The 26,845-nt window shown below is 35.5% G+C and overlaps 1 protein-coding gene across 5 annotated transcripts; it reads right to left on the minus strand.

Annotated features, from left to right (window-relative positions):
* Positions 1-480: 480 nt before the first annotated feature.
* On the minus strand, positions 481-26,818 carry LOC102689370 (mesoderm induction early response protein 3). Of its 5 annotated transcripts, none has more exons than XM_015367335.2 (14): positions 26,724-26,818; positions 26,250-26,370; positions 13,892-13,916; positions 13,431-13,576; positions 11,527-11,661; positions 10,604-10,724; positions 10,113-10,186; positions 9,748-9,820; positions 7,904-8,052; positions 6,708-6,789; positions 6,515-6,609; positions 5,772-5,899; positions 5,269-5,414; positions 481-4,645 (listed from the first exon to the last, which is right to left on the minus strand). In XM_015367335.2, exons 4-14 carry the CDS (start codon positions 13,527-13,529, stop codon positions 4,209-4,211), a joined length of 1,539 nt encoding a protein of 512 aa, XP_015222821.1. In that variant the 5' UTR covers positions 13,530-13,576; positions 13,892-13,916; positions 26,250-26,370; positions 26,724-26,818; the 3' UTR covers positions 481-4,208. The 5 variants fall into 5 exon arrangements, with proteins under 5 accessions (XP_015222821.1, XP_069043300.1, XP_015222816.1 ...); XM_069187199.1 differs by having other exon boundaries at positions 26,250-26,488; XM_015367330.2 differs by having other exon boundaries at positions 26,250-26,452; positions 26,724-26,813.
* Between the last annotated feature and the right edge of the window lie 27 nt (positions 26,819-26,845).

A 26,845-nucleotide genomic window follows, 5' to 3' on the forward strand; every position in this document is an offset into this window, starting at 1 on the left:
TATGGTTTAATGTCCTTGGGCTCTCCTGGTGTTATTTAATAAAACCAATTATATATATAAAAAAGAAGTGTCTGACTAACATACTGTATACAGTAAATCCATGGCTATCTACGTGCTTATGAAAAAACAGGGTACAGCCAGGCCATGACTTTTGGAAAGATGCTGTTAACAAAAGTTTAGGTTTATACAAGGGAGCTAATGTGAGGTGATGGTTCAGTTTGATAATCACTTGGTTGTACTCTTAATTTAAATCAGGCATGAGAAATATGCCTAAAGGAGAAGCTACACTTAACCTTCAAACATTGTGTGACTTAGTCATATTAAAATGCAATGATGATTGCATAGCAAGACCATTCATGAACCTTAATTCATGCTATATGGAGTATATTTTACTCATACTATTACTAGTTGGTTAACAGACCCCTGACACTTAAAAGATTTTAGCAAAATACACCAGTGAAAATGTGGAAGGAAAACACGTAAGATTTCCAGAGCTTTATTCTGGATCTGTACACCAGGTATTAAAGTACAACAGAAAATACAAAATAATGCTCAACAAAACAAAAAAAAATTCAGTGTTTATGTACAAATATTAAAAACAGATTTCCTCTTGAACATTTCTGATACTAAATGCAGTTTTGATTGTCTATAATTCAGGTTATATTTTTACTCACAAAGTAGGTTTCTTATTCATATGAACCATGGCCAAGAAAATAACTCTCACAACAACAGTGTTGCTGTTGGTAATTCTTATTCTAAAATAAAATAAAAATATAGAAATTAATATACTGTTTACAAAACAATTTTATACTTAAGATTTCTTTAAAATATCACATTTTACAGATTTCAGGGATGGGGTGTGGTTAAAATATACACATTACTTCCCTACATGGAAATTGCCAATAGTTTACATTCTGATTTTACCTAGAACTTTCTTACAAACTTTGGATAAAATAAATACCACTGCACCACTATATTTGCTAAGGAACCAATCATAAGAAAGACAAGAGGAAAATAAATTGCACAATCTAAATGACCCAATTGTACACACTTTAGTATTTGCCAACTGATACTAATGTACATCCTTCAAGTAAGTTTGATGTGAGGGAAAACTTATGATAGAATGAACAGAAAAAGGCTTGTCAAAAAGAAGAAAATTAGAAGTATTGCTATCAACACAGCACCAGGTACTCATGAAGTGGTTATTCACTCTTCAGTAACTTCATACAAATATTTTAGTTTAAGTTACTTATGACCTTGTTTCTAGTTCCACTTGTTGTTTGTATTTTCATTTGTACAAAGCAATGAATTAATGATCTGGCTTGCATTTCCCTATTGTGAATAGCAGGTGGGAAGGCCCTTATTAGGCACAGATTACAGCAATTAACTGTCCATGGAGTATCAGACAGACAAAAAAGAGCCAAAATGTAAAAGGCTGTAATACAGGCATCTGCATACACACTTAGCTTCAGTTGTTATCCTATTTTTAGTGTTTAAACAAAAATCTTCCCTTAACATTCAGTAAAAATGCATAATTTGGAATGTGGCACACCATAATACTGCATATATAAATATTCCTTCACACTTTGTATGGGCCTAAAAAGTGAAACTCTGATCCAGTATGCAAAACAGCAGATATAAATCAAACTGCGTTACTTCCATCTCAAATGCATTAAGGTATAATAAACATTTGTGACAGGAGAGATATCCTGCATTTTCAGTTTGCAATTAAACAGTTTCAATATACTAAAAATAACTATTGAGACACGTAACAGTTAACGATGAATTCTCAGACCAAAAGTTTTGATTTTGTTCCAGTGGGCAGCTGCATGCTTAATCTGTACTTCTAGTAGAATCTGTGATACTAACCATGGATGACAGATTGTAAAGTGCGCATCCACATCTTTTTAATAACTCAATAGATGCTGTATTAAATAGGTTCTTTACAGGAACAAACGCATAAACTTTTAAAGCAAACGCAACATTAAATAGCTAAATACATAAAGCTGTTTTAGTGGTACAATTGTGAAAATACACAGCTAGCATGCATGGAAATGCTCTGCTGCAAAATGTTGGGGGAAAAAGTCAGTTCAACCTAAAAAGGTAGTCTGTACATATTTACAAATTATTGCCTTATAATAACAAGGAATTAAAAGAAATCTTTGTCTTAACACAAGTTCACAAGTTCATGAGGTCAAATAACTGACTTTTCAAAACTACCCAATGACGATAAACTCAGTAACCATCAATTCTCTGCATCATTAGACCGAAGTAAAGATTTTCCAATGGTTCACAACCCATTATTCATTATTAGTAAGCCGACATTCAAAATTCTATACCTGAAAACACTCCATCTTACTTTAGATCTCAAATGCATAGATAAATTAAGTAAACACTAGTACTGCATTAATTACCAACTGACATGATTTTGATCTTATGAGCTTCCAGAAAAGGCATTCAGTCATGAGCATGAGAAGACTAGCCATCAACTAAATTAAAATACATAATCTCCTGTGTACATCTTATTCAACTGTAATCACTTTACAGCATTGGAAAATATGAATTAACAATGCAGACTTGCACAACACATTGTAACAAGGTGCTGACAAAGCAGAAAATGACATGACATAATACTGGCAACAAGCCAAGGCTACCCGTTAAGTGTTGTGTGTACTTAGGTGTTAACGTTGATTTGTACGATAAAAACATCTAGTTTTTCACTATTCACCATGACAAGCCTACTGAACTAAAGATGTACATGCACACTGTTTAACTTACATAAATAGTACTCAAGTCAGTCAAAATAGATTTTTTTATACATCTCAAATTAAGAAAAGTTAAATGTGCCTATTTTTAGCAAATTTATTTCACTGTACATTTGCTAGAAAAGCATTAAAAAGTACAAACAAGGCTAAGGCTAAAGTTGGGATGACATTGGTGCAGTCCATAACGTCCTTTTTAATAAATACCCACCCTCTAACTATCCACTAACAACTAATTTCATTCAAGCCAAACACTTTTAATGGATAAGATCTAAAGATGGATGTCGTTACCACAAAATTGCAAAAGGACAGTATGACAAAATACAAAGGAAAGGACACAAGTAACGTTATAAGCATTTCAGAATGAGCTGCAGTTGTTGTTGCTGTCATTTTCAGATAGAATAATTGTTTAAACAGGCTTGGAGAAATATTTAAACAGTTGAATGTTCATCTCACTCTCTTCAGAGCCTACAAAGCAGCCAGCGTATTTACAGTATACTATTCATACTTCGTAGCAAATTCCCTATTTCAAACATTATGAACTGCACTTTATCACCTCAACGCTGACCGAAAGTCAACCAATTGAGTTGAGTAGCAAAAATTAAAAGCAGTATTTTTGGCTGCCTCTGAACATTTTTAAGGATACACTGTAAAACATTTACACTGGTTTCACAAATCTATTGTTGACCTTGAAAAAAAATGTATAAAATATTAAAATGTTATTTTTTTGCCAATTTTACACTGTGAAATAGCAATCTGGCAGTGGAGTTCGACTTTCAGTATGAGGGCAACCACTCAAATTTGGTTTTTAGAAAACTCAATAGTTTTCTTCTTTTCATATGCAGTCCTGGTACCTGCCTACATAAAAAAAATCAAAATATTGTCATTGTGTAAACTGAAGTGCTCCTTTTAATATACAGAAAGGCTCCGTGTAAGAAAGTCTCTGCACTTCTCAGTGCATTTCTAGAATATAAAAGCCTGGACCCTCTTATACAAAATGCTACATAAGCCAGGGTCTAGTCTCTAGGGTACCTGTAAACACTGATATTCCAAAGTACCAAATTGAAAAGAAAACCAGAAGAACAAAAAACTGTTTCTGGCAGCCATTCTGAGTGGCTCAAAAACCTTGTCATTGGTTCAGAGGTGTGGCTGTAAGCTTTAGAGATGCCTGTAGGAGCAACAAAAACCGAGACTACAGAGCTTGAACTTACACCACAATATTCAGTTCCACCAGTTTATGAACATCGACATATGACACTTCCAAATTTAGGACTGAAAAATAAATGGCTATTCTTAACTCTTGAGAAATCAAGATTTAGTTCTATACGATAAAAGACATCACTGATGTCATAGTAAAAAAAAAGTTCAAACTTCCAGTGAATGAGAATATGTACACATTTGATGGCTATGCCATCAAATTCAATGGTCGTGTTTTCTTGTTGCTAGTCACTCGGATTGCAGGGCTGTGTGTTGATGTAGTGTGTGGGAGTTCATGAATCCATTTGACTCGCTGGTCGATAAGCTACCAAAGTCAGTCACAGACACAGCCATTTTGGCACTCGTGATGTGATGTGCGTGGTTCTCGAAGTCTACGCCAAGGTTATTCACAGAGACGTCGTTGATGAAAGGTTCAGAAAGGCCCATTTTCAACCTCTTTGCAGGCCGTTCACACTCCTCACTGCACATGTTTATCTGGTTCAAATCGGAGTGGTAGAACCCTGCATCAAGCAAGTTCAGACAGTCGGTGTCGCCATTGGCGGAGAAATTGAGAGGTTCCTCATGATTGAGTGCTCCTCTGTGCAAGCTGTCCAATGCAGGAAAGTTGTAGGAATCCAGGCAGTTCACATCTGGATTACAAACTGTGGCCACAGTATTGGTGAGAGCTAGAAAGAGAAGTTAAGAACATGAGTTTAAAGGCTATAGACACCAGAAATAAAAAACCTCTTATACATACACCTTCCCTCCTCACTTTATGACACTGGGGTATGTTTTTGCAATGTCTTTCTTGACGGCATCTTAAAGTTGTAATCAAAGGACACTGAAATACCGCATTCCCTATTCAATAAATGTCTACAAAAAGCAAACTGAGCAGAAAAATTTAAGTTAAGTACCTTTATCTTTCAATAAGATTATTCAGAGCAGTAATTATAAGGCAAGGCTAAACAAATCAGTACATTCGAAGCACATGTCCCTTCTGATCTCAACAGCTCATATCATTGTCAAAATTTGAGTAAAACTTTCAATTTCTGGAACACATTTCGGAGTTTCAACCTATTTTCAGATATTTACAAAATTAGATTAATGCAGTGCTTTGATGGTTTGTCAATTTTCCATTATTTGCAACACAAGATCCCTATTTTATTACAGCTGACGTTCCACATCTAAGATTTCTGAATTGTGTGACAAGATTTATCTGGCTCATTTCCCCAACCTCTCTCATCTAGAAATACAGTACTCGTGAAAGCCACAATAGAAGCATTCATTTTCAGCCCCAGCTTCTTGTTACCTGTAAGATCGCTGGCAGTTATGGAGTTCAGAATGCTCAGCTGTTGATCTGGAGTAGGATCCATCCTCCCACTGCTGGAACACACTGATGAGGAGCTGTCAACAGCTAATCCTTCTGCTTCATCTACTAGGCGGTCCATCAAATCCCTAAAGGAGAATCAGAAAACAGGATTAATCTTCCCTCCTTCTGTCTCTGACACTTTATCTAGAACTGGCACCTACCACAATGCATGAGGTCAAATATACTAAACAGCAGAGCTCACATTAACTAAAAAAATTCCAAAATGGGGACTCCTTTACCTGATGCTTTTGGAAGTATCCAACATTCAGTGAACTGATTCCTACAACTCAGCTGTCAGGAGTCAAAAGGCTCGTCACTTACAAATTTCCTTCAGTTTCAGAAAATTCTTAGAAGTGTGAACTAATGTAATGACATTGAAACATGAAAACAAAAAATGCTAAAGCCCTTCTACAATTTGTACTTTCCAAAGAACAATCACTTACGTTACACCAGGATAGCTGCTGTATTTCTTCTTTCCAAACCTATTCTGTTGGACAAAATAGTCAAAACGTTCTGACTTTTTCCACACATAATAAAAGGCTACACATTCAGCAACTGTTCGTGTTTTAACCTGAAGAAGAAAGAGAAAAACAGTAGGTCAGGTGATATGAAAATTCACTGAATTATTTTTATTCTATTTATAACAAAATCCTAAGAAATACTAGAGAACTAATGGGAAAGAAGTCTGATTTATTTTATTTATTTGTGAGAAACAAAAAATGTTAAATGTAGAAAACCTGTCTGATATTCACTCCTGACTACACATCAGTGTGAAACTAGCTACTAAACTATTCTTTATTTAGGTAAAAGAACAAGTTAAACAGCAGCTACAATTCGTCACGTATCCTAAATCTGCCTCTAAAATTTTTAAAAAATTCAAAAGTATTAGCTGCATTAGATGATTTTTGGATTTATATCAGTTGACATTCTCATGTTAAGAGTAAACCAAAATAATGCACAATAATAATAAATACACACATTGAATAATGTAATAACATGCTCTGGAACAGTTTAAGGTAGCAGTATATTTCAGTATAGTTAAAAGTAAATACTACACTACACACCATTTCTCAAACACTGACATACTTGCTGGTGTAACTTATTGCTGCAAAGAAATTAAAAATATCCTATCAAAAATAAGTACAAAAGTTTGTCTTAAGACATTTACAAGAAAATTAAAACCCACCTTATGTTTCTGTATAAGATGGAAGTTCTTCTCATATAACTGAAGTGCATGTTCAAAGTTTCTGCATTCTTCTTCAGACCAAGGAAGCATTTCATCTAAAAACAAAAATATCACTTAAACAGATGCTACTCTCTAGAATAAAACAGTACTTATACTAAATACTGCAAGTTCACATGCAATCCTCTTAACTTACCCTTTGAAGACTTTGAATTTTTCCGATACCTTTCAAGGGCTTCATGGATATTAAAATCGCATTTCACAAGCTCATACAAAGCCTAAAGGATAGAAGAAAAACACTTTTAGGAATGTTTACACAAACCTAACAGTAGATTAACTATTACAAACATTTACTGCATTGACATTTAAAAAGTATGAAAAAAGCTATTAATGATTGAAGGGAAATCAAGGAATTGAATAGTAAAAAACTGGCAGTAGGTGGAAAATTTGTTGGATAAATTTCTGACACTATATAGTACCATAAAACTTTGACAGCCTGTATTTAAAAAAATACAGGATTCCAATTTTCAATATGATAAAAACCAAATATTTTTTCCCTCTACATTTGTTAATTTTCTAGTTTATTTTTACTTTACATGTAGTCTTTAACAGGAGGCAAAGAGTCCACTGTATATTAAATTTACCAGATAAAGCATTCTGCACTGACTTGCTTAATTATGTGGGGTCTACTGAAATCAGACAAAATACCTGAACTATTTTCAATGTCTACACTATAAAAAATAATGATCGTGCCAATAGCGTTGAATGTATTCCTGTGGATGATCAGGTCATGCAGAAAGTAATATTTTGCATCATGAGTGTGGTCACAATCTGCAGTAAACCTGATTGAGAACTAAAAATGATTTTCAAGAATATTTATACACAATATGAAATACAGTTGCGTCCAAAACAAATGCCACTAATTTTCCTATATTGAAAACAGAAGACTTGAAGACTTAATAGCATTAAATACTTAACCAATTTCACTTTTTTTATTATTCACTCATTGTAGAGTGTAAAATAAGGTGGATTTAATTTGGGCTGCTGTATCAGTTTGCTACCGATATTAGTACTGAAAAAATAACTCAAGTCTTCTCTGGCAATTAACACATTTTCTTAGGTTCATGTGCATTTTAGTGATATCTGGCTGCTGCAAATATGGAAAGAATATTGTGAAAATATTTCAAATGTGCGGAGGTGACCATTGTTAACTTCAAGCCTCCCCAAGTACACATTTGATTTGGGTGGTTCTTTTTAAACTGTTTGCCGTTCAGTATCACACTCCCTTTTACTAAGCTGTTTGCATCTTCTGACGACAGTACCATCACCATATTGCCTCTTGTAATGAGGCCTATCTGGTGCTTTAGGGAGTATCTTGCTTGCAGTACGTACTTGCTCATTGTCTCGAATGTGGCTTCCCTCCATCGTCCCGACTGTCTTCTCATCTAGGTCTCGCAGGGCCACCTCACACAAGAACTCTTTCACCTTACTCTCGGGCAAGACAGTGGGACTCCAGAGCAGCTGGTCTTCGTCTTCATACGCTGCCGAGAACAGTCACACACTTTTATGTCTGCTTTTATTTGAAACTGGGATACTTTCATTTTCAAACAAGAAGTCAATGTATTTTCTCTTTCCACTCGCAAAACACTCGTCCCAAAATTTTTCTGTGATTTTAAACAATCACTGTGCTCGTGTACCTAGGGTATCTGTAAACACTTATATTCCCAAAGTACCAAACTGAAAAGAAAACTGGAAGAAAAAAAGATTTCTGGCAGCAATTCCGAGTGTCTCAAAAACCTTACTGGTTAAGAGGTGTGGTTGTAAGCTTTAGATATGGGTTAGAATAACAAAAATCAAACCAAGACTACAGACCTTTAACTTATATCACAATATTCAGCTCCAACAGTTCATGAAAAGTGAAAATTAAATGGCTATTCTTAACTCTGGAGAAGTCAGGATTTAACTGTATAAAAGACATCACCGAAGTCATAGTTAAAAAAAACTCAATGAAGAGAAATAAGTTTAACATCTCCTGCAAAACGTTTAAATTTACATAATTTACATTTGTGCCCAATGCTTACATCTTAAATAGGGAGCAGATATGTCTGTTGACTGAGTATTATTGTTGCTTGGGACAACAAAATGAGGTCAATTCATGTGATTTCATAAAAATAGCACACTCAATGAGAAGGGATTACATGAATCATTTAAAAAGTCATTCAGATGTAATTTCTATAAATGCACAGACTATAAAGATGACTATCTTTAACAAGGAAAATTGCTTGGTTGTTTCTGACAGAGAGTGTCCCATCAGAGAGAAGCTGTCTGGACAAGGACGTGTTCTGCTTCATCAATTAGAGAAACCACACTGGCAACATTGTCAGATCCATCTCCAGAAACGCTATAGCATGAGAAGTTCCAGGAAGTAGTAACTCATGCATTAAAAACACAGTATGACTAAGTTATTCTAGTTATGCAATGCATCATATATTTTCTATACAATGGTGTCTTTGTTTTCAAATAATGCTAGATGCTGAAAACATTATTATCCAAAATATAAAAGATTTCCAATGTTAACTGCTCAACCATGAAGTCAACACATACATAATTTGCTACCTTATCAAAGGCTGGAATGTCTCTAACTGAAAAGTATTTGTGCATAGAAACATAAAATATAACTGCACTTTCAAAGAATTCTACATAAGGCAAAATACCTGAGGCACATGTGGGAAATCAGAATAAGAACATTGCACATTATTAACATTAATAAACAGAATGGTTGTTTTACAGTAAAAATATTTAAAAATACCAAAAGTAACCACCAGATGGTGGTAGCAAAATTTCTTCTGGCACACAGGCCAGTCACTACCAGTCCATTACAGACATTTCCATTTGTGCTTGTTGTCAAATAAAAGACATCCCTTCTTATATAAAGTCTCCTGTTTCAAGCCTTGCATTGCAAAATGTGTCTCCAACCCCAATGCGCACATAAAGAAAAGTGGGCATTTTCTTCTTTGATGTGAGTTTTAATGCATTACTTCTATAGTATACCTAATAGTATATCTATTTCAGTTTCTCCAGTTTAGAAAACTTTCTTTTCTCTCAATGCAGCCCATAGCTGAAAATTAGTAGCCGGCAATTTTGTCCAAACTTAGTGCCATGAGATGATACTTGAGTTAATGGGACAAACTGCAGTCCTTCAATAGAAACTAGGACAGTTGTGTTTAAAAACTCACGTTTTTCTTCGTCGCCATAGGTGCCGAGTCGAGAGGGAATTTCAGCTTGGTACTGGGATCCCACCATTATCTCCTACAAGCAATAGAATAAGTTCAGGTTATGTCAAGACCGTACCGATTTCTTATATATACTGAAAGGCATTAAAAACAACATATTATCGATTCAAATACCTCAGTTTACATTTACAAAGAATCCACTTTTTATATACGGTGGTGTGGCTATAGTGACAGATTCAGATTTTTGTGAAATATAAATCCAAAGAATGACAAAAGCACCAACTGTTACTCGGACAATCATCAGGAACATCAATTTTTCACAGTATATAAACAGTTCAGGTCACTGATTTACCATAAATTGAACATACCTTTCTGGAGTCTTCGGGGTTTACACCTTCATCCTCGCCTTCAGATTCCTTATCGCCATCATAAATAGTGTTTGCTGGAAAGGCACAAGAAGCATTACTATATTGCTGACATTTTACTAACTAAACAAAACAATTTACAGCATTAGGATATAATTACTGTGATCTATGCATCTATGTCTAATATTCCATTGGACAAGGGAGTATTTTTACACACATTCTTAATTAATGCAAGAGTTAAAAAAGCAAAATGGACTGACTCATTTTGTAAAATTCAACATCTGCATCTGTTCTACTTTTTAAGAATATTAATATCTTTGTAACGATCTAGGTTTTTGAACATATACCCATGGCTTTTGGATTTCATTTAAACATACAAATAGAATGTAACAAATAGGTATAGCCTATATTTACACACAGATGTGTACCAGGAAACTTAGTTCAAAACATTTCCATTTCACAATTCGTAAGTATCCCACCCTCTTTCTACTTACATCTCAGGGTTCTTGGGAAGAAATCTGTGGTTTCATGGGAAGTTACGGATGGGGTCAGGTCATCGGCTGACGACTGTGTTTCTTCATCATCACCAGATAACAGGTCTTTAGCAATTTCTTCCTGTTATGAAGTATACATACATTTTTAATGTTCCTAATATCCGTATATCGGTTATTTAGGAGAGTATTTTTAAACTTTAGCAATCTTATTAAAAGTCACTCAAAACTTTCAACGAAAGCACGAGCTGTCACTTAAACCATTGAACTACAATGTAGTATCTGTCAGACATTATAAACCTGATATCTGATTTGTGACTTCAAGCTAAATCAGATATCATTCATAACTTTTATTTCTATTCAGCATTAAGACACTCAGGTAATACCTTATACTAACAAACTATTCTCTACCTAGTCATTGTCTAGTTGGACATGCACTTGTCTTCTTAAGAAATGAGGTTTGAGAAGATCTTCATGCATCCCATAAAGTATCATGTATTCATACTTTTACATTTTAGATATTATGAAGGATACAAAACTACCTAAGATTATGACAAATTCAAGGTCTTTAAAAGGTACTGCTGAATTAAGTTTTAAAGAGCTCTACTTCATGTCTGTATTGTGTGTACTGTGTTCATTTACACAATATACTTCAATAACGCTTTCAGGGCAGAAGACATTCCTGAGGTAGACAAGGTATGGAATTAAGGACTTTTTAAAATGATATTAATTATAAAATGTAAGCATTCTTGTATAATTCATAAATATAAGCTTTACAAAACTAATAATGGAACACTAGATCTTAAAAGCAGACAAAGATTTGCAGGGCTTCCAGCTTATCAAAAGAAGAGTGATGTATTTCCGTATTTCCAGAGTTATACCAAAAAAAAAAATAAACAACTGAAATAAAATATTACACTACATACCTTATCCAATGTCATATCTGGCAGATCATCTGCGAGTTCTCCCGAGGAGCTGTCCACACTCGAGCCCGCAACAGTGCTGACAGATGCTTCATATCGATAAATAGCCAGCAGCTGTTCTAAAGGCATATTGCCCTCCTGTTAAAACATTATCACTAATATTACAAACAATTCGGATAATAAACACATATAATGCATACAAGTACCATGCTAGGCAGCACAGCTCACAAGGCAGGACACTGCATGGAATAATGTAGGATACGGAGTTTGATCTATGCTGTCTCTGTCACCACCCACCCGCATACTGCAATGAAATAAGGCCAAATGAAAGAGACCCCAGTCTTCCAGTTGAATGGGCTATAAGTGGCTACGTGTATTTTCTGCACAAATACTTTTACACAAATGGGCAATTTCTGAACAAAATGAAGAACTTTCTACTGAATAAGATGTGATATTCATAAAAGACTAACTGTATGAATTTGTTGAGTAGGAACAAATGGAACTAGAAAGACTTTTTTCATATACAATGCAAATGGATCACTCTATAAAAGGTTAAATTACACTATACTTATTTCACATTTCGACCAACATTCTGACTTTCCTTCCATCTCAGATCTTGATTACTTAGTTGAGCTTATTACTTGGAAAAGAGTAGGTACCCTATTCTACTGTAATCATAATCCAGCGATTGAAAGACCCACATTACCTGAAGAAGACTGACCCCTGATGACTTGATTAGGCCATCACTGTTCTAAAACTAAGAAGCTACCAATTCTCCTCGTTATGAATGGCAATATCGTTGAATCTAATTCAAACCAAAGGATCATAAATTTGTCTATAAAATGTTTTATTTCTTACAAACATGTCATATCTTCACTCTAATGCCAGCAGCTATATCACCCTGCAACTCACAACCGGCAACCCACTGAAGCTCAGCAGGTGTGAGCCTGGTCAGTACCTTGATGTAGGGCCTCCTGGGAAAAACTAAGGTTGCTGCTGGAAGAGCCGTTGGTGGGGCCAGCAGGGGGCGCTCACCCTGCTGTCTGTGTGGGTCCTAATGCCCTAGTATAGTGATGGGGACACCATACTGTAAAAAGGCGCCGTCCTTCGGATGAGACGTAAAACCGAGGTCCTGACTCTCTGTGGTCATTAAAAATCCCAGGGCGTTTCTCGAAAAGAGTAGGGGTGTAACCAGGTGTCCTGGCCTAATTTCTCATTGGCCTTTACCAATCACGGGCTCCTAATAATCCCCATCTATGAATTGGCTTCATCACTGTGTTCTCCTCCCCACTGATAGCTGGTGTGTGGTGAGCGTATTGGCGGATCATCCAGGTGGGGCTGCACACATTGGTGGTGGTGGAAGGGAGTCCCCATAACCTGTAAAGCACTTTGAGTGGAGTACCCAGATATTAATTATAATTATTATTAAAGCAGGAATCTCAATGCTTGTTCTGGGGAGTCCCAATCCAGCAGGTTTTATAGGCCACCATTAAATCACCAGTTTCTAAATATGGAGTAATTTCATTGTGATCAATTAAATGGGCAATATGCTAAATTTAGAGATCATATAGGACTAAAATGTAAATACTCTTCATCCCTCAAGAACAAGTTCCCTTAATCAATCAGATTACTTGCTTAATCCATCAAAAGTTCATTTACATTTCCTATCTTTCAAAACAGGTCACCTATAAGACTCACTGGATTTGTGCTCTGAAAGACCATCTTTCCCAGGATCACAAGTGTCAGCTCTTTAGGGGTCAACAGATCTAAGTTTATCACACAATAGTAATGGTATTATGTTGACCAGTATATTCAAAATAATAAAAATCAAGAGCTGATACAGTGAAAAAATAACCCAAGATCATGCGATACCAATTACAGGAAACATCCTGATTTAAAAAGTTTACCTTCTCCAAATCAGCAATTTCAGCGCTGAAGTTTTTATCCCCCTCCAACAGTTCTTCCTCTTCGAGAGTTCGCTCGTCATCATATTCATGAACTAACATTTCAGCCGTTGGATCAAAGTCATGATCTTCCGAGGACAAAGAGCCAACTGACAAATGAAAACCAAACAAGTAATTTAAAAATGCAATACACATTGGCGCAAGTACAACGAAAGCATGATCATCTATGAACTTAGTTGAAGTAGGTCACGAAATTTACTGTACAAAAACGACACACTGCGCGCGCGATTAAAGATTGAGCTTTTCATTAGGGACTGCGCCTGAAATGTATTGTTATAAACTGTTATAAATTTCGTAGTGGCTGTGTAAAGTAACACCAATGTATCACCATTTTAAAATCGACGCAAAACAAAAAAATGTAACTACTGCTGCCGCAGGGCCAGGGAAAATAGACGATGACTTACCTGGGCTCGAACTTCCGAAGGAAGCCTGAAACAGGAAGGAAAAAGGACAGATCAGTACAACATCCTTCACTAACCGAGAGCCGACACCTAATAAATCTCTAATATCGGCAACTCGGCGATACCCTGTCATCACGTCGTCAAACCGAAGCACAGGCGAGGTCAGCTTTACCGTTACCTGAGGGAGGGGAGGGGAGGAGGTATAGTTCGCCAAGCATCGCGTTTTAAATACAAAAAATATATGAAAAGGCTGCCTACACATATTTTGAGTAAAAAAAATCCGATCTGAAGCTTGTGATATTACTGTTACGCTACCACCTCTCTATCACAGCGCTCAGCTATTAATCTCATCAGGCAGAGCCTGGGCTACAAAATATAAACAACGTTTGGTTTTTACCCGGTCAACACAATTTCTTCTTGGATCAAGCGCTTTTAAAAATCTAAGTACACAACATACATATTCTCCAATCTATAACTGAAATAAATTTTCTAAAAGCGATCTCCTTTATATTTTTCCTGCCTCTTGGCTTATGAAACAGTTCTTACAATCTGTGTTTAGATACACACGGACGCCGCGGCCTAGTCCCGTAGGATCCCGCTTTGCGTTCACATCTAATTTTCACAACCAATTCCGCTCATTTACCCACCGATGCAAAAGTACTAACACATTAACGTCTAATAAACACAATCGAGCCAACATAACCATATTGTAGCCGTTAAAAAACTAAAAAATAGCCATTTAAAAGCTGATGCTTCTTCCCTATTTTCCTCCTTACCTCCGCCATATTGGTACCTTTAGGCTAATAAGCTGGCTCCAGTCGGGTACCCGGATAGACACAACCGGCCAATCGGCGGCCCCGGCTACATTGCTCACGGTGACTGGACTGTATTTTGCTGTTCAGAACCAGTACATTCCAGACTGCGTGTTTGACTTTTAATTTAGCCTTTTTACAAATCAATAGGCTCCTTAATGGAAGGCTGAAATGTCAGAAAATTGGAACATACTTAACACATACCCCTTTTGCCTTTACTTTTTGTGACTCACAAAAGTTAGTACATAGCACAATTAAACGTACTTTTTCACTCGACACTTTTAAAAAATATTTTTAAAAGTACCAAAGTACCAATATTTTTTAAAATATTGTTCTACCAATATTTTAAAAAATATTGGTAGAACAGTGAACGAAGAGAACGGCATTTAACAGATGCTCTGAAAATAATAGAATTAATATTGTACAACCATATTAACTCCACTTTGAACATAATAAGTACACTACATTGTAAGATAACTTCTGCTTCTGGTGATTTTCAAGGTCTTTTTAAAACTGGAACACCCGAAGAGCTGGTACACGCTGGTTAAATTGGTCGGCTTAAGCCAGTAAAACGTTTTAGCTTGTTAAGAGCTGAGATGGAATGGAAAAAGAACCTGTACACACACCAGCCCCTCTATGATTGGATACTCCTGGTCTAGAAGATGGACATAATGTGTCAACTTCAACACTAAAAAGCCACCAGCACTTCAACCTCAGCATTTTCCAGTTTGCTTTTTACAGGTGCTCTTTGCATCACAGGAAACAAAGCCTCTATATGACAACATTTATAAAACGTATTGTTCAGTCAGAATGACAGAAAACGGCACAATTAAAATATGGCATTTGATACTCCTAATTTTTTTTTAGCAGAGGATTAGCTTTGCAATACTCTACTTTTTTGGGAAAACTTATAAAATTATGTATTATTATACTCAGAGGCTGAATAAGAAGGAGCCATTCTTTAACAGATTTAGGTTCAAAAGCCTAAAGGCAAATAAAACAGTTAATGAAACAAAATAAAACAGGAAGACTCACCCCAGTCAATTAGCATATCAGTTTGTCTTTAGACAGCTGGGGGAAACTGGAGCACCCAGACTATTAATTATAAATTAATTTAAAGAAAGGCTACATGTTGAGTAAAGCCATTAAGAAGTTGCATTTGATAAACTTTTACAATTCTATAAACCTTGTATAGGCACTCAAAAAGTGCCCTAACATTTAGAAATCACAATAAAAAACTGTTTTCCTAGTCTAAGTAAATCCAATATTTTCTTGAGGAACCTGCGAGTTTAGTATTTTAAAAGACAGATATCATCAGGACTTAAACAGTTTGATTTTCTGCTGATTTTATGGTTGAAACCAAAGTCTAAGTGCCTCTGAAATAACCATTAAAAGAATGCATTATACATCATATGAAGAGCATTTTTCATTCTTTATTTTTATGCTTTTTCTGCTTTTATCCATTTTGTAATTGATTAGTCTTCATATTTTTAGTATTTGAATTCTATAACACAACAAACAAATATGTACATGCATACAGTCCTTCAGAAAAGTCTGCAGGCTTTAATCCAGCATCTCCTGTATTGATATAAATATCAGTAAACATTTTCATATCATGTCATTAGTCAGAAACTGCACTGGGGCTTCATATTTTGTCAGTATTACTCAGAATTCATGTTTAATTCTCTTTAAAGCTCAATATTACTTCTTCATCTCAGTATAATTTTAATAGGTGTATACATGCCACAAAATAGAGTTTACCACTCTTGGTCTTGGTTCTGTCTTTGCACCTTTACTTCATAATCAGTTAGGAAATGTTAGTAAGGCTGTGGTGGAGTACCAATTTTGATTCACGTTGTGTACAAAATAAATGGCTTTATTTCATTTTATTTTGGTGAATTACACATAGTCTTAAACTGAGAACTAAGAGCAGAACACATTAAAATCTTACAATTACTTAAAGACTTCAATAAACATTTTTACAATAGTAAAGAGTTCAGCAGGCATAATAAGCAGAAGACACAGGGCTACTAGCATTTTTACAGTCCTCAATGAATTATCAATGAAAATAAATTAACCTCTAGGTCTGACAGTACCATCAATTAATGTATTGACAGAAAGAGCCATAGTGACAACACACACCTTGTATGAAAGTACTTCTATTTTCCTGCAATACGATAAAATTTTAGTCGATGATGCATAATCAGAAAAATGTAAAGGCCAAGACCTGCTTTCAAATTTATTTAATAACACGGGATACTAAAATAAGAGACATAAATCTAGAGCACATTCTTTTGATGTCAACATTTTAACAGAGAAAAATTAAGCTTAATTTTGAGTTTTGTCCCCCCCAGTTTTCCATTATTACAATGTAATTGTTGGAACAAATCCTTAGAACAAACTAAGGCACTTGAATAAAGAAGTGAAGTGAATTTAGAAAAGAAAACAACAAAAGTAATTTTGAAGCATTTTCTGTTTACTTTTGACATGCACTGTATTTGCTCTGCACAATCAGAGTGTGTAAAAACCATGTTCTGAAGGGTGCATTTTGCGACAACACATCAATGAGCTCATGTAGTTATTGTGCTTTTAGTATCAGGACAAGGCTGAATTTTCATACTTAGCTTTGTCAGTTTATATCAGATCAAGTACAACTTCATTCACCATTGAAGAGTTCTCCTGAAGAAACACATCTTTACTGCCAGTATTGGTTTCCAAATACTCTGATGTTACCTGTTACCTGTATACTTCCATTCCATGTGTTTGTTTAAGAATAGTTTGCCACTTATTGTCCAGACATATCTACCGTGCATTCACTTGGTATGATTTTATGACTGTTAATGGTTCGGATATACCATTGTTGGGAACTATATAGGTTTATACAGTTTAACAGAATATCAAGTAAAGTTGTATTGGAAGTCTGTTATTGGCCTAGGATAAAGTATAGTATCTACCCCATTTAACATTCCAGATTTTGTGTTTGTAGTAGAAAAAGCTAATCAGAAAGGGCTGTAATTGCATTTCTCTAGGGATAAGGTATATGTAAGGCCAATTATAGGATTTACCCCCTAGAGAATCAGCCAGGTAGAGCCCAGCAACCTTACAGGTGTCACAATAGCCATTTTAATGGAGCAAGGAAAACAAAAAATGTTTGTTTTCTATGATGTAGAATTTGTGAATCAAACACAGTTTGTACTTGCGTGTCAGCGTCTGTGTTTACACAACACAATTATCTTTATTATGATTATTATTAGAAGAATTATTACCTCTAATTCTGAAAGGTGCATCTTTTAACAATAACACAACCTAATTATAAACCCTCATGAGTTTTTTCAAAATATATATTAGTTACAAGAAGATTCTTCCTCAAGATTATGTTGAAGTGATGTATGTTAAACCTTGAATATTGCTGAAAATTGGGGTTTCCACTGTGTAGAACCTAGCTTATATAGCTTGCTTAATAGGTTTCCATGTAGGACAAGGGCACAGATATTAATAATTCATGCTGCATGAATAACCGTATCAGGCCTAGCATGGTGCACACTAGCAGACAACCAGATATCACTATTTTATAGGTCTGTTTTGTGCTTTGTTTGGTGCCAAATCTTGGTTAAAGCTACACCGCATACGATGACTGTAATTAATTGTTTAACTTGGCTTTCTCAACAGTACATTAATTTACATGCATTCAACTGTTACCAATGAGTTTCTTACCCTGGTGAGGGTCAGTGCAAGGGGAAGCTCACCCCTGAGTCATATGGACAAGTCCATCACAGCGCCATGGAGAGAGTGACAATAGTTTATAACAATAGACAACAGTTTATAACTAAATTAATGATGGAGGGGGTCAGAAAAGGGGCAGCATGGAGGCACAGTTGTTAGCTTTGTGGCCTCCAGAGCACCTGGAGGAAAACCACACAAACATGGGGAGAACATACTCCATACAGATAGCACCCCAAGTCCTGATCTCAATCCAGGGCTCCAGCACTGCGAGCCTGCAATGCTAACCACTGTCCCAACCACTGTCTCACACCTGAAGAAGGCTCCACGGCAGAAACGTTGTGTTCTCTTTCTTCTTTTTTTCAGCATGGAATAAACCTATTACTTGTTCCTTTGCAGCCTACGCTAACGCAGGTACCCACCTGAACTACCACTGTCCCACCATGCCACCCTAGCACTATATGCTTTTTTTAATAGAATGAGAAAGGGTAAAGAGTAATTAAAGAGCCTTAATACTGTAGTGGCAAAGTAAATTACAGATATACTGTATACACCGAGGAGATAATAAACAAATAACAATAGAAAATCTTGAAATATGAGAAAATGATATATGAGAACCAAAACTAATCTATCTTCATATCCAGATGACCTATACTCTAGGAGTCTTAAAGAGATTAGTGACATCATTTATAAATCACTAATTCTGTCAATCATTAAAAACGGTGGTAATTACAGGAGACATACATGCTCATATAATACCAGTTTATAGCTAGAAAAGTGCAAGGAGCATGAACAGTGTTACTGAACTGTCAGTCAACTAAGGGTATGCTAGTGATATATGATGTATATCATACCATATGATATAAACTCCACTAACCTGGAGTTCACTGGCTTGTTTTTGAAGAAGAGCAGTTTAGAGTGTATTTCTCAAGCAGCTGCTGACTTCTTGCGAGTGTATATAAGGTATTGCAGTCACTTGTAAATTGCAAACCTAAAGGAAGTTGAAGTGTGATGGAACCTACACGTTTTCTAATCCATCGCGTAGGTACTTCTATAAACAGTGGTAATTTGGAGTTTAAGAATAAAAATTACAGTATAACTTTAGTTCAGTCAGGAATATCTCCTTTTGACAACAACGTTTTGTATTAATTGTTCCAACATTTTTTTTTCTTCAGGAGCTGTATGTGGTGTGGCAACAAAAGAATAAAATGGAGGTCATGCGGCAATACTGGTTTATGTAAAAATCGTTTTTCACCGTATTGTAATTGTGTTATCACTGGAATGATACAGTAGATACCAAGTTTGCAGTTACCTGGCTGAACAGTTTTTGCAAAAGAGCAGATAGTGTCATAGGGCGCTTTTTGTCAGGCAGGTGGTGATGGACTAAAGTGAATGTATAACGTTTTGGTGCAAACTCTGAGGTACCATTTAGTACAGGTTTAGGTGTGATGCAACCTTTCCAGTTGCAAATAAATAATAGCAGCAGCTCCCAGAAGTAACTGTTTATTTCTTTTAACTCCACAATTGTGATTTTTGTCTGCCCCAAGCAAACAAGTGAGAAAAAAAATTAAATGTATGTCTACTGTGCTGTGTTGATGTTCACACAACACATAAGTAAAAGTGATTTACTTCCAGCTGCTGTTTAGAAATTTAATGAGACAGAAAAGAAATCATTCATTATACACTTTAGCAAGCAGAACTGGCTTCTGGCGACAACAAAGCACAGAACCCACTGTTTCACTGGATTCTTGGGAATTCATTCAACCTGTACGGTAGCAGATATTGAAAAGCTATGACTAAAATTATTCCTCAGCTCTTTAGGATTATTATTATTATGAAGTGACCTTACAGAATTAATAACTTCATTTTTTTGCCTTTTGAAACATGATTAAGAATCATGAATGGATATCAACTGCCCCCCAAAACATTATATTGAACTCTCATCAAAGTTAGTATGAATGCTAAGAAAGATTCAGTTCTTATTTAGACGATTAATGTTCAGAAATAATTGACGAAGTACAGTATCTAATATGTTCTAATCATGGCCTTTACTGGCGATGCAGAATGAGCTCTACTGCTCAGTAACAGGCATCCATAGTCTTCAGCTTTATCATAATTAACAAAATGGTATTTATCAGCTTCTAGTAGTATTTTGTACCAGCATTTAATCTTCACTTGTGAATAAACATGAACAATTATGATTATGTTTATGTTTAATCTTTTTAACTGATGAAATGTTTAAATCTACGGAAGCTTAAAAGTGCCACAGAGAAAAAATATGTTTTGTATTTAATGAGAAAACTTGATATTCTGGGGGGACAATATTGGCAACTATATTAATACAATTTCTTGCAATATTTATGCAATAATATTGACCCATTCAAACTAGCATTGGCTTTAACATCAGATGAATTAGAACACCTTGTCAGTGAGCGTTCTTGGGTTGAAGGCATATCTTTTTCATCGTTTCTGTGAAAAGTTGAAATGACACAGCTTTCCAAATGTATGCTTATTCTACATAGGAAAAGGCAGAAAAAATGCATTATACATAGGTTTTTGCTTATTTTTTAAACATTGAACGGACTACGTTGACATTAATACTTACACCAACTGTTGGATTACTTACTGTTCTTCTTGGTAACAGTAAACAGCAAGCCAGCAATGTGCCAACTGTACAATGGGCGGTGTGCCATCCTGGAATCGTTTTTGTTTTTTGTTTGGCATTCCTCTATCTCTGTACATTCATGTCTGTGCAAACAGACACATAAATACAGTTTGTTCTCTCTTTTCTGCAGTTTGAAGTGTTATTCCAAATTTTAAATGTATTTGATGTAAGCACAGTCTAAAAGCATTTGAGGGATTGTGCTTAAAGCTTCAGTGTTTGACCAACAACAGTATTGTCCACCAATTTATTATTGTGTTTTTAACACAAAAAGAGTTTCTTGCAGAACTGCAATTCTATCTCATATTAAGGCGCATCTGTCTTCTCCATGGTGCTAATAAGCTTAGTATAAGCGCTTCCCAAACCTACTAGTTGTTATCCTCTCATATGCAGTGTGAAGTCTTTTCAGGACAGAGATCTTTTGTGGGACAGAGATACCTACAAAGGTCAGGATGACAATCTAAGCGGAAATCACTTCACTCTGTGATCATTAGACACACTGTACATATATTACATCAGGAATTGGAATTTATAGTTAATACATACTGTAGTTGAATATTTTATTGTAAAATGAATGCTCTTAAGGTATTTTGATTCTGTTGTTTTTAAAGAGACTAGTAAAAATGCTCAGTACATTATCAAAAACTGAACATTGAAAGGAACTCATCATTTTATTTATTTATGTATGTTTGGACAGAGATAAAGTACAAAGATTGATTACTCAAGTACTTGTGGCCTATCTTGATGAATTGATCATTCACGCCTGGCTGTGAGTCACTTGAGTCACTTGGCTCCACAAGCACTAACTGCTTTCATCCGTGTGAGAGTTTATTGGGGAGAGGTGATGAGGTGTTAATATGTTGAATTTCAAGCCTTCTTGGTGAAGGAACCAAAATGACTTACTAAGAGTACACTGCCTTCATTAAATAAGCATGAGGTATGACTAAGTCACCATGTTGGTACTTGCAATTTCTGACTTGGCAAAACACTATAGCCAAACACTGTCCATCAATGACAGGCCTTGACCAGTAAGAGCACAGGTAAATAACATACTGCCATGATAGAAATATCATCCTGTACTATCTTTGTGATCAGATTCACACTGCCTGTTCCACAGCAACAGAAATGCTAGGTTGTAAGAACTTGTGAATCAGCATGCGCCAGTGAATTAAGATATGCTTTATCTCCCATCCTTCCACATTTCCTTCCAAATTAGGGTGGGAGATAAAAGCAGTATTGGTCCCTAAGAATTTCAGGGTATGAATATTAATTAGACCTTCATCCTTTTTCAAAGCTGACCATGGGTGCTCTGACTTTTAAAGTACAGTATAAGAGATGGAATGAGAAGACACTTTGATTTCTTGAAAAATCGTAAAAGAACAAGGGACATTCATATTCATACCCATAAATTAGGATGAATGCCAAACTGATTATAAAGTGTCACTGAAGATTTATTTATTCAAAAGTTATATTTCAGTTTAATTCATTCCAAAATAAAATTGTGTTATGTTCTGGAAAATTACAAAAGAGGAAAGTGACTTTGTCATGAAAGGAGTATAACATTGCTTGTAGTCTGCAGAACAGTCTGTGGTGAAAGACTATATAAATATAACAGCAACTCTGTATAAATGTTAGCACTGCATACTTTTATATAATGTATGTCCTTCATGCATGAATAACAGGATGAATTTTAAAACTTTTTCATGCTGTGGAAATAAGCCCCGCTTTTTGTGTTTTACATCCAGTTAATTCTCCAAGCCTGTATTTAATTAGCTTTCCTTCTCAAGGACTACATTCTTTCTGATCAGAGATGTACCCTTGAACATTGGGGTGCAAATTATGTTTGGGAAAAAAAAACCCAAACAAACATGAAAAAACTAGAGAGCCATACTGTAAAATACCAGTACATGAATCTTGGCCCCATACTGCGTTATACTACTACTAATAGTAATAAACTTTATTTTATATATCACCTTTAAAAGGTGGCTTCTCAAAGCGCTTGGGAACAATATAGAGCGGGTTAAAACAAATAAAGACAAGGGTGACAGAGAAAGAAGAAAAAAGAAGATTAAAAAATGAAAAGAGGCAAGAGGACTGACAGCCAAACGCACCAGCGTTCCCTCTCATTCAGAACCGGAAGTGAATACCTATCTATGAATTTCTGCCCTTCTTACTATGATTGCTACTGTTTGCCCAGGACGCCTATCATAAGAATAAGGGTGTCAGTATCCTGGCTAAATTTCGCTCTGGGCTTGTACAGCCTATCCTACCTAACAATTGCCCTAAATTCTACTGCTGAAGCAGTTTTTACACCTCTACTTGATCTGCTCTGCTGTAAGGTGCTGGTGCATAATGCCTATTGCACATCACTCAAGTGGATACTGCACTTTAGGGAGGGTGAAGAGTGCCCCTTCTGATACATTTAAAGGGCTTTGGGATTCTTTTGGGATGAAAAGCGCTATACAGTATAAGTATGATTAATTCTTGATGATCCTTCATGATAAGAATGAGTCAGATATTAAACTGCAGGAAAGATGTTACAGCGTACAAAATAAACTAAAACTGACACTCAAGAGAAAGAATCCCAGTTTGAAAGCTGGCATAGCAATAAGTGAGATGGTTTGGGATGGGGAAGCAAAAAAGGCATTCTGACTGGCCATTCTCCTGGCAGTAACTAGACAGAACCTGGCTGTCATTTTCTGAATTTAAAAAGGAGGTAACAATTCAGTTGAAGAAAAAAAACCCCATGAGAATTATGCTAGCAGCTCATGAAGAAAATAATACAGTTTCCTTGGAAATATAAATTAATATAAAACAATGTAAAAGATACAAAGGTTTTACTGCCACATATAAACTAAGGAATAAGAAGATCTGGGGGGTTTTCAGTTATTTCCCTCTAATTTTGTTAATCCAGCCATGAGGTAAATTTAGTCTTTACAATAAACAAGGCGGTCAGAAGTCATTAAATAATCTTCCACTGAATTTATATTCCATGAATGGATAATTATTTTTACTATAAGCTGTATGTTAAAATATTATTAATATGAACACTGGATGACTGCTGACATTGTATTTCCATCATTATTATTATAATAGAGAATTCAAAAGTACACCAGGCTCTATTTTTATTCATCTGTTGAATGCCATGCAATTGAAAGCTAGTTTTAGAAAAACAGAGGCATTCAGTATCTGCTGCACAAACCAATGAAATATGAATTCATATATGAAAGACTGGTATTGCATAAAAAATCACAATTGTCCTAAATAATTTTGCTAAGTTTCCGAATGCTGAAATCAAAATGAATTTAAAATAATCCCAATCAGCAACCAGTATTTCTTTGAACCTCCTCTTGGTTTGATAAACCTTCTTATAGGTTCAGGCACTTGTCAATAGGGATTTCTGATCATTTTTCCATATACAACTTCCACTTACTCAGCTGCTAGAAACTTATCTGAACTTTCTGAGACTATTTGAAACTGGCAATGGCTGAGAACACCAGAGGCTTACATTTCAGAATTGTATGACAAATTTGCAGAATGTAAATAAGTTTTAACATTGTGTATTTAGAATGCTATAAAGTTATTTTGCATAGATATCCTTGTGTAATATTCAAAACTGCAGTTACAGGCAGTTTATGTTTTAATTTATTCATGCAATAAATATTGAATAGGCACTTTCATTATTTTCTGCTAATACTAGCTTTCACCAAGATTCTATTAGGGGTATAAATTAATTTGGCATCAGCTGTGTAAGTTAATATTAATAGGTTTGATTTGATGTACATTTTTCAGTGGATTAGTCTGAATTTCCAAATAATGTTCAGTATTTTATATTATCTTAATATTTAGATCTCTCCAGGAATTGAAATTTAACAACAAAAGAAAAAAAACACTTCATCGATCATTAAATGATTTTGTTCACATGCAAGAAAAAATGCATGAAGACCTGATACCTTCTACAGTCGATTTAATTTAAAACTAGACAAAAAACTAAATTAATGAAAGTAAGTAAATTCACTTTTGACCGTCTGGGTAGATGGAGATATTCCGCAAAATATTGTCCCTTCATTTACATATTGTTTCTTCATGAAAAGTGTAAGAATTGGAACAGTGAAGTGAAATGTATCTCTTTTTTTTGCTGTGTACTAATGAAATTTGTATTTTAGACCAAAAGATTTGATATAAGATAATATAGAGTTGATTTGATGTAAGAAATACAGAATTTCAGCTGTTGTTATTGGGTATTATTTTTTAGCCACATTAAACCCATATCATTTAATGTGTTCAATTACCAATTTCTTCAGTATCCCAAAAATATGCTTTTCACTGTATGTGAGGAATACTGTCTTCCATGTTGGCCCAGACAACAACGCAAAGAACAGAAAGCATTTTCTAAGATGATATCAGTGCAAAAATTAAGGAACACTAATTCAAAAATCCAATCAATCAACATTGTTGTTTGAGTCTTAGTGCTAGGAAAAACAGATTACATTGTGAAAAGCACTCAACGTCAAAAACACTAGCTGTTGGTGGGGGGAATCATAACCATCATATTTCGCAGGAAAATGGAGAGCTTTCTTAATGAAATGTGAGATTAATGTAGTAAATTACCAAGTAGTAATATTATTTTTACCAAGGATAATAATGACAACACAAAGATAACCTTGCTATGGACATCTCGGAGCAAAGATCAAGCAACTCATAAGTTTTGGAGAAGCATAGCAGAGTGTGAGGCGACGGACTAGCACAGATTAAAAAAAAACAAACTTGCGTTACAAAACAAGGGGTATATACGCAGTATATTCAATTTCCTTTTCTCGGTGGTCTAGAATATGCATATTCTTTAAATGATGATTTATGGTTGTTGTTATTATTATTATAAGTGCGCCACATTTCAAGAACTGTGTCTGGGAAACATGATAAAATACAATGTTCTTTTAATAGTTTTCTTGAGACTTGTGTTTCTAACGTATTAAAATGAAGAGCATTGTATTTATTCAGCACCTTACAGTTAAACTGAAACGTCAAACAGAATGATAGTGAATTGTTTATTTTATAGGAACCGAGGCTGGATTCCAAGTGACATTTAGCGGAGTTTCAGTGCAAACGCACATCAAGAGGTTCACCCTTCTAGCGAATTACAGCTCACTGCAGGAAACCCCCTTACCTTTCCAATGACGTAACACACACGGGCAGAAGGCGTTCCTCCGTTAGGTCATTGTTCAGCCTGCCGTGACGTCCTCATGCTCCTCCGGCACTGAAAAAGCTCAGGTTCTCCTGTCTCTCCCCTGGCAGAGTGCGAGCGACATGCCACTTTAAACGCTAACAGCTTTCAACAATTCCTTCCTCTCCTGTTAGGAGGTTGCAATTCTGACATGGAATAGGAAAGTAAATCAATTCATGATCCTAGGAAAAAGAAACGGTTAGTTCTCTAACTACAGGTAATTTCTGTAGCAACACATTTGACCACTGCTGTGTGAAAATAGGTTGCCTTTTTCTTTGTTGTTTGGTTATACTGCTCACTACAGTATAAATCAGCAGGATCGCACCTATACGAAGCATAAGTGTATTAAATGTATATAAATAGATGAAAGTCATGTATGTACATGTATACGTATGTAAATGAATAAATGATACATACCACTATAATTGTATACATAAAGCATCCGTCTCACTTTGGAGCAAGAAAAATAAGAGAAAACCAACTAACTGTGCCCGTGCAGGCAGGGATGAAAGACAGCTCCGGCTGCTGACACTGACAGC

This window comes from Lepisosteus oculatus, chromosome 3, assembly GCF_040954835.1.
Source record: "Lepisosteus oculatus isolate fLepOcu1 chromosome 3, fLepOcu1.hap2, whole genome shotgun sequence".
Lineage (NCBI taxonomy): Eukaryota > Metazoa > Chordata > Actinopteri > Semionotiformes > Lepisosteidae > Lepisosteus > Lepisosteus oculatus.